We start from the raw sequence: 9039 nt of genomic DNA, 5'->3' as shown, positions 1-9039 counted from the left end.
CTCTTTAGCTGTGATATGTTTCTCCAGCAGCTTCCGGTTGTTGTGCAACAAAGCTGTGATGGTATCTTCCGCCAAGATATCATAGCCAATTTGAGACTGCATGATGCAGAAATTGGTAGCAATGTATTCCTGGAAGAAAACCCCAGAACGGTCTGTTTAAAACAGGAACACTCCCTATTACTTCCCCAAGTTCCACATTGATTCCATATTCTGTCCCCTGCTGGCAACAAGGAGTTGCCAGAAAGAGAAACTCAGATAAGCATGGATTAACACCAGACAAACAATCCAGCGGAAAACAATATCCTAATCAAGGAACTACCAAGCAGGAAAACACTCTTCTGCCAACACTGCCAGGGCAAGCAACTGCACATAAGAAGGGAGTAAACCCTACACTCCCTTGTAGATGATGTTACCAAGTTAGAATATGAAATGTCTGCACCGCCCCCCCACCAAACTCGGAGAGCGCCAAGGACTCCACAATCCTCTTTCTCTTCCTTCTCTTCCTCTCTGAAAATCCCACCCCCTTCTGATGATCTTACCTAGGTGGGCCATGAAATATCTGCATGAAACCCACTAAGCTCAGAGAACACCAAGAACCCCATAATCCTAATCCTCCTCTCTGCAAACTTGTCAGAGTTTGTTGCAGAAAATCCTTCCAGAAAGCACACAAAGGTTACTGATTCAGCTGGATTCATTAACTTCTTTATATACATATTAGCACATGAAGATATATGTACAATAACATTATAGGTTTTCTCCAACGTAGTAGTAGCTACAAGCAAACACAGGTGGACGTACAGCAGGGTGGAGTTTTCAGTGCAGAGCAGACAGAGATCAGTCTTGTTTCAGTTCCAATTCTCAGCACAGATCTGTTGAAGCTCCCATTGGCTGGCTTAGTTGCTATGCCTATTCATTGGCCGACCTTGTTCCCATGTCTCTCTCAGCCATGAATATTCTAACAAAACTACATCCCTTTCTAGCACTGATGATCTTGCCCAGTTGTGCTATGAAACGTCTGCAAGAAAACCACCAAGCTCAGAGAGCACCAGGGGCCTCTCATGCCAAAACCCTGAGCTACAAATCTTGTATTCTATTGGTAGCATAAGACCAACCTGGTTTTTCCGGTAATCCTGCTGGGAATGACGGAGGATTCTGTAGCAAAGTCTTAGCATGTACTTGTAGGGGGCGTATCTCTGGTCTCCCAAGTCCTCCAATCTCAACATGGCTCCCTCTCCATCCTTCTCTTTAAATGGGGCCTTCAATATTCCAAAAATCTGCGTCCAAACACAGAGACAGACAGACAGACACAACAAGTTATCCACATGGCACATTCATCATGCCAAGTAAGTTCAGGGCCTCCTCTGGGAGGGCGAAATAAAGGGCTTCTCGGAAATCTGGAAATGGGCCCGTTTCCAGCCCCTCTGGAGGGCCTCTGGGCCCCGGGGGAAGCCGTTTTCCCCTTCTGGAGGCTCAGGGAAAGCCTCTGGAGCCTGGGGAGGGTGAAACCCTCCCCCCTGTGGTGTAGCAGGCTGAATAGGTCACACCCACCATGACCACACCCACCCAGCGACCGGGCAGAGAAGCGGTTGATAGCATTCGCAATTTAATGGGTTTATATGCCGCCCAATCCTGGGGCACTCAGGGCGGCTTACAAATATGAATGAAATAAAATAACGCACAGGGGGGAGAATACAAACAATACAAGCAGTTTAAAAACACAACATACATCCGGTTTAATCGGGGGTTGAACCTGATTTGAGTCAGCAACCCCAGGCCTGCCGGAACAGTCAGATTTTAGTGGCTTTTTGGAAGGCCGCAAGGGTGGGAAGGGTCCGGATCTCTGTTGGTAACTCGTTCCACAGAGCCGGAGCAGCTACAGAAAAGGGTCTCCCCCGAGTGGTCGCCAGCCGGCATTGTCCGGCCGACGGCAGCCGGAGGAGGCCTAACCTGTGAGTTCTTATCGGACGTTGGGAGGCGTGTAGCAGGAGACGGTCTCTCAGATATCCAGGTCCAGCATTGTTCAATCCCACCCCTGGATTAGAGATAGCTGGGTTTAGCCAAAACAAAATACTTTCTCTTAGGAACCAAGGACGTTCTCACACCCAGGCAGAGGAAGGCGGAGTGATGTCTCCTGACCAGTGGACCAAGATTGGGCTATGCGTCTGACTGTTTGGGATTGGGGGGGAACTTTCTCTTTTTTTTAATTAGGGAGAAACCAAGGGATCCTTCAGAGCTGGTTTTCACCAGATGTGTACCAATACGATACTTTACAATAAAACTATTCCTTCATTCATTTTTCATTTCATTCATTTACTTTATTTGTATGCCGCCCTTTTCCCTGAGGGGACTCAGGGCGGCTCACAATTCAGGGGGAGGGAAGGACAAACAAGTTACAAACATGAAGACAATACATCATTAAAAAAGCACAACAGTCATGCTATTCGAGTGGGGTTGGAGTCTTTAGCCCCAGGCCTGTCGGGACAGCCAGGATTTAAGGGCTACGCGGAAGGTCTGGAGGGTGGTGAGGGTATGAATCTCCACGGGGAGATCGTTCCAGAGGGTCGGAGCAACCACCGAGAAGGCTCTCCTCCAGGTAGTTGCCAGTCGACATTGGCCGGCTGATGGAATTCGGAGGAGGCCTAATCTATGGGATCTTATTGGCCTAGTGGAGGTTAACCCCCATCCAGTCTTTAACAGCTTCAAGGCCCTGGCTCATCACGTCCATCACTTCATTGAGTTGGCACGGGGCGGACAGATACAACTGTGTATCGTCCGCATACTGGCGGGGAATCGTCCGCATAAGTGAGGAATTCACTTGCCTCTGAGTTTTTGCTGGCAATGGGCATTACTGGGAACCCTGGCAATACCATTCCTTCATACTGTGGGCACCATCCAAGAAAGGATTCTACAGCTTCTCTGCTCAGAAAGTTCTTCAAGAAGAACAAAACAGGTTGCCTCTCCACATTAGGGACAGAATCAAACAGGGTGTGTGGGAATCGGCAAGATATCTAAACGACCTGATCTCCCCAAAACAAAGTATAGCTTTCATCAGAGGCAGATTTAACATTCTTCCTTCAGCACTCCTCCAGGGCAGGTATAAGAGAACACCTATAGCAGAACACGTTTGTATATATAAAGAGCAAGAGCCGAGGTGGCGCAGTGGTTAGGGCGCAGTACTGCAGGCCACTTCAGCTGACTGTTATCTGCAGTTCAGCGGTTCTAATCTCACCGGCTCAAGGTTGACTCAGCCGTCCATCCTTCCGAGGTGGGTGAAATGAGGACCCGGATTGTTGTTGGGGGCGATATGCTGACTCTGTAAACCGCTTGGAGAGGGCTGAAAGCCCTATGAAGCGGTATATAAGTCTAACTGCTATTGCTAACTGCTAAAGGAGAAGTGGAAGATAATTCACATGTTCTATTACACTGCGAGCTACACAGAGCTTGTAGGTCTGCGCATATTCTCCCCTTATTAGAGAGATTGCCAGGGAGGGCAGACCATTTTTATGTAGGCTTTCTCCTCCAGGACACTAACCTGGTTACCACGTATGCGGTGGCAAAATTCTGTGTTGCTGTAATGCCCATAAGAAAAAAATTGGCTACAGAAGTATAGTACCATCTTGTACCAATTATCTAGACATACCTCTAACAATCTCTGGACTATTATGTTATTATCACTTTTAATGTCAATACTTTTTTTTCATTTTTAATAAATTTTTATTTTAAACACATAAACACATCAACAAAAACAAACACATAACTTAAAAACAACATAGGAACAAGAAGTTCCATCGTATATCATACCGCAGTTCCGAATCGGTTTCTTTGCAGTTAGTGTTTTCCCTACTATACATTTTTATAGCAATAGCAATAGCAGTAGACTTATATACCGCTTCATAGGCCTTCAGGCCTCTCTAAGCGGTTTACAGAGAGTCAGCATATTGCCCCCAACAATCTGGGTCCTCATTTTACCCACCTCGGAAGGATGGAAGGCTGAGTCAACCCTGAGCCGGTGAGATTTGAACCGCTGACCTGCTGATCTAGCAGTAGCCTGCAGTGCTGCATTTAACCACTGCGCCACCTTGGCTCATTTCTATCTTTCATCCATAATCTCCTTGTTCGTTATCCATTTTTATGTACATTTCTTTCTTTATTTAAACTTAGCTACTTATGACCAAATATTATTTACCTATATTATGCTTTATATTTTTACTGTCATTTATTCTCTTACATACAGTTATGGATATACATTCGCATAATTATTCTTTTTCTTTGCCATTCTTATATTATTATTATTCCATTTGAAAGGTTATAAGGTATAGTTTAAAATGCTTTGTTTACCATCCTTCGCACCTGCTAAGACACCACCTTGTTTTCCCTTTCTTTTCTTTTCTCCCTCCCTTCCTTCTCTACTTCCTTCCTTCCTCCTCTCCAACCCCTTCTTCCTTCCCTTACCTCTTCCCTACTCCTACCCTTTTTCTTCTCCTTCCTACCTTCTCTCCTTCTCTTTCTTTCTCTTCCTCCCTCCTCTTCTTCTTTTTCTTTTTTAATGTCAACACTTTTTAATTATATTTTAATGTTAGTATTTTTTTAATATAGTGCAAAAACTAATGTGTATTGCTGGTCTTTGACCGTAATAAAGATTTTACTTGCTCTTCAGAGAATGCATGCGTCCTCATCCACTTACCTGTTCCAATATATTTTGTTCCCGCATTAATTTCTGCCTCTCTCGGTTGGCTCTAATCACCACCACATCCAAAACCTCCTGGCCGTTGTTGTGCACATCAGCCACAAAGAAAATGAGGTCCTCCAACAGCTTTGTGACAAATCTAATATGAAACAAGGGCAGGACACTGAACAACAATGAATAATAATAATAAAAAATAACAGAGCAGTGTATAACAATAACAGAATAACAGTGTCTCAAAAAACGACGCAGTTCGAATCCCTAGTGCCGTGTAACGGAGTGAGCCGAGGTGGCGCAGTGGTTAGGGTGCAGTACTGCAGGCCACTTCAGCTGACTGCTATCTGCAGTTCGGCGGTTCAAATCTCACCGGCTCAGGGTTGACTCAGCCTTCTATCCTTCCGAGGTGGGTGAAATGAGGACCCAGACTGTGGGGGGAGGATATGCTGACTCTGTAAACCGCTTAGAGAGGGCTGGAAGCCCTATGAAGCGGTATATAAGTCTAACTGCTATTGATATTGCTATTGCTACTTGTCTAGCAGTTCAAAAGCAGGTAAAAAATGCAAGTAGAAAAACAGGGACCACCTTTGGTGGGAAGGGAACAGCGTTCTGTGTGTCTTCGGGCGTTTAATCATGCCGGCTACATGACCATGGAGACGTCTTCGGACAGCGCTGGCTCTTCGGCTTTGGAACAGAGATGAGCACCGCCCCCTAGAGTCGGGAACGACTAGCACATATGTGCAAGGGGAACCTTTACCTTTACCTTAACAGAGTTGGAAGGGACCTTGTAGGTCATCTAGTCCAATCTCTTCCACCCAAGCAGGAGACCCTACACCATTTCTGACAGATGGCAGTCCAGTCTCTTCTCAAAAGCCTTCAGGGATGAAGCTCCCACAAACTTCTGAATAGCAATAGCAATAGCAATAGCAGTTAGACTTATATACCGCTTCATAGGGCTTTCAGCCCTCTCTAAGCGGTTTACAGAGTCAGCATATCGCCCCCACAGTCTGGGTCCTCATTTCACCCACCTCGGAAGGATGGAAGGCTGAGTCAACCTTGAGCCGGTGAGATTTGAACCGCTGAACTGCAGATAGCAGTCAGCTGAAGTGGCCTGCAGTACTGCACTCTAACCACTGTGCCATCATGTCAGATTACAAAATGACAAGAGTTGGAAGGGACCTTGGAGGTCTTCTAGTCCAACCCCTTGCTAAGGCAACTTCTGTTCCATGGGTGGATTGTTCTCCCTGTCAGGAAATTCTTCCTTATTTCTAGGTTGAATCGCTCCTTGTTCAGTTTCCATCCATCGCTTCTTGTCCTCCTTTCAGCTACTTTGGAGAATATGTGAGCTCCACGTTGAACATCTCTATCTCCCCTAAGGTCCTCCAGGATTAAAAGAGCAGGCTTCCAAGTAAAGACATCTTCTTTGTTGAATATGGAGAGCCCTCCATGTATCGTGACCAAGACCCAGGAGGAATCTGGTCACACATTTTCCAAAAAGGGAATGAATACAGAATAGAATAACAGAGTTATTGCCCCCTGCACAAGCAGGAGACCCTACACCATTTCTGACAAATGGCAGTCCAATCTCTTCTTGAGAGCCTCCAGGGATGAAGTTCCCACAACTTCTGAAGGCAACTTCTGTTCCATGGGTTGATGGCTCTCACTGTCAGAAAATTCCTCCTTAGTTCTAGGTTGAATCTCTCCTTGTTCAGTTTCCATCCATTCCACACATTCAAACAATGGGAAATCTTCACATCATTGCAAAATACCGGTCTTTTTTACTTCCAAACCACGTTTAGCTTCCTAACCCAAGGTAAAGCTAGCCAGATATTGCCACCTCCTGTGGTCACACAAGACTCTTATTCAAAAACAAAACAAAAATTGCAAGTATTCCATGACAATACAATTGCAGTCTGACAGGAAACCCTCAACTCCAAAAAAGGGCAAGAAAGCCCACCAACCTCCTTTCGTTTTGAGTTACGGAACCGTTCTCCAAATTTTTAACCATCGATGCTAAAACCTTGTTGGCGTCGTTTGCAAAATCCAGGTCCCTGACCTCCGACAGAGGAACAGACACGATAGCAAAGGCTTCCTTATCTTCCTTCGTCTGACAGGTTCCAATCTAGGGATTTGGGAGGTAAGAGGGGAGCAATGAATCCATGCCATAAATAAATAATAAATAAACAAAACAAATTTATAGCTATCTATCAATCATCTATCTACAGTATCTATCTATGTATCAATCTATCTATCTATCTATCATCTATCCCTATATCTATCTCTATATCTATCTATCTCTATGTATCTATATCTCTATCTCTTTATCTATCTATCTATCTATCTATCTATCTATCTATCTATCTATCTATCTATCATCTATCTATCATCTATCTATCTATCTATCTATCTATCTATCTATCTATCTATCTATCTATCTATCTATCTATCTCTCGTATTTCCTATCCACCCATCTGCCGGAGAAGGTTGCAGTCATTCATGTAGACAAAGTCCGATTTAACCAACTTCCTCTTTACCTTCAACATTACCGGCCTTTCTTCATCCTTGTCGATTGGGATGCTAGTGCTGGTCACCCAAGTGTTGGTGCAAAGATGCCTCAGCCGTACGTAGGAATTCCTAAATACAAACCAGAGAAATCAGGAGATGAACTTTAAACCACTGGAGCAGATCATAAGATTTTCTACTCAACTCCCAAGGAATGGACAGAGACTGCTGGAAACTCAATTAAATTGTCTTCGGAGAGGAATAGCAGGGGACTGAAATGTAAAATTATACCCACACAAACGTGTCCATTGATATCAAAGAATAATTGATTTTTTTTTCTGATTCAATGAATTAACAAAATCACAACCTAGACCAGAATTAAATGTTCTCCTCCATAAAAGAAAGATGTACAGGATGACAGTTCAGCACCATGAAGGGTCTCCAAAAGTTATGAGTGAATTACATTTTTTAAGTTGTCTTCAAGTTATGCTCAACTCCTGGTGATTGTACAGAAACCCACAGGTAGGCGTATGGGTCCACATAAAGTGGTTTTCTTTCTTTCTTTCTTTCTTTCTTTCTTTCTTTCTTTCTTTCTTTCTTTCTTTCTTTCTTTCTCTCTTTCTCTTTCTTTCTCTCTCCCTTCTTTCCTTTGTCCTTTCTTTCATTTCCTTTCTTTCTTTCTCCCCCTTCTTCCCACTCTCCCTTCCTTCCCCTCCTTCCCTCCCTCGCTTTTTCCTTTCTTTCTCTTTCTCTCTCCTCCCTCCCTTCCCCACCTTTCCTTCCTTCCTTCCTTCCTTTTTTCTTTCTTTCTTTTGCTCTCTCTTTCTTTCTTTCTCCTCCCTCCCTTTCTTTTTCTCCTCCCTCCCTCTCTCCCATTCCCTCCTTTCCTCCCTCCCTCCCTTTTTCTTTCCTCACTCCCTTTCTTTTTCTCCTCCCGCCCTTTCTCCCTTCCCTCCTTTACTCCCTCCCTTCTTCCTTCCTTCCTTCTTTCCTCACTCCCTTTCTTTTTCTCCTTTCTCCCTCCCTTTCCCTCCTTTCTTACCTTCCTCCCTTTCTCCTTCCTTCTTCCTTCCTTCCACATAAATGCTCTCCTTCTCATAATAGTCTAGGGGTCAGGATTTCCTTCAATTCCAACCCAAATACTTTGAAGATCTGACGCTGCTTAGCTCTCCCAGAGACGGCTAAATAATCATCTTCTACTTGAGGTCAGTTCCTGGTGACCTCATGGACATATCCCTAAAGTTTTTCTTGATCATTATACAGACTGCCTTCTTCTGGAATGGCTTTTTGACTTTCTGTTCCAGCCTACCATTTGGGATCTCCCGGGGGTCTACCATGCAGGAAACGGTGACCCCAGGAACTAGACCCACCACTAACTAGACCCACCACTAACTAGACCCACCACTAACTAGACCCACCAAGGGGAAAATGTGTAGGCATCTTGTAGACAAGTTGCATCTCTCCAACCTACAATACTAAAGATGCACCTAGGAATAACCCAAAGGCTTTCCCTTCAACCCAACTTGACTTCTTGACTTTTCGATGCAATCTCCGTGTCAGGCCTGCAGCCATCTTTTTTTGCGGGAGGGAGCAGCCTTTGGCCTGCCACACTTTCTATTCTTCTACTATGAATTTTCTATGGTGGGAAAATGGGAGGGGAGATTGTACGGAGTTAGATGCTATGTAGCCATAACAACATTCTTTCTAGAAAGCCAAGGTCATCCTTTGTCTCTGCACTTCTGCACCTGACCGGATCTGGATGGGAGGAATCTGTCAGCATGGCAGTGGGAGATTGGACCATGGGATGGACTTGTGGGTGTGGGGGCAAGATCTTGAACTTTCAACTGGGTGGGGGA

General features: G+C 44.8%; 1 protein-coding gene across 1 annotated transcript in view; it reads right to left on the bottom strand.

Moving 5' to 3' along the window:
* Nucleotides 1–9039, bottom strand: part of ITPR2 (inositol 1,4,5-trisphosphate receptor type 2) — a 168017-nt gene that overhangs the window by 96189 nt on the left and 62789 nt on the right. Inside the window, 5 exon segments of the mRNA XM_087722382.1 lie at nt 1–129; nt 1113–1274; nt 4685–4826; nt 6643–6803; nt 7216–7315. The exon segment at nt 1–129 is cut by the window's left edge and continues 44 nt beyond it. Coding sequence (XP_087578508.1) covers nt 1–129; nt 1113–1274; nt 4685–4826; nt 6643–6803; nt 7216–7315 — 694 coding nt within the window.

This window comes from Thamnophis sirtalis, unplaced genomic scaffold (genome assembly GCF_051295495.1).
Source record: "Thamnophis sirtalis isolate CommonGarterSnake01/CBP01778 unplaced genomic scaffold, rThaSir2_p1.2 scaffold_9, whole genome shotgun sequence".
NCBI classification, from domain to species: domain Eukaryota; kingdom Metazoa; phylum Chordata; class Lepidosauria; order Squamata; family Natricidae; genus Thamnophis; species Thamnophis sirtalis.
The sequence above is the reverse complement of the archived record's forward strand: the minus strand, read 5'-3'. Positions and strand labels throughout refer to the sequence as shown.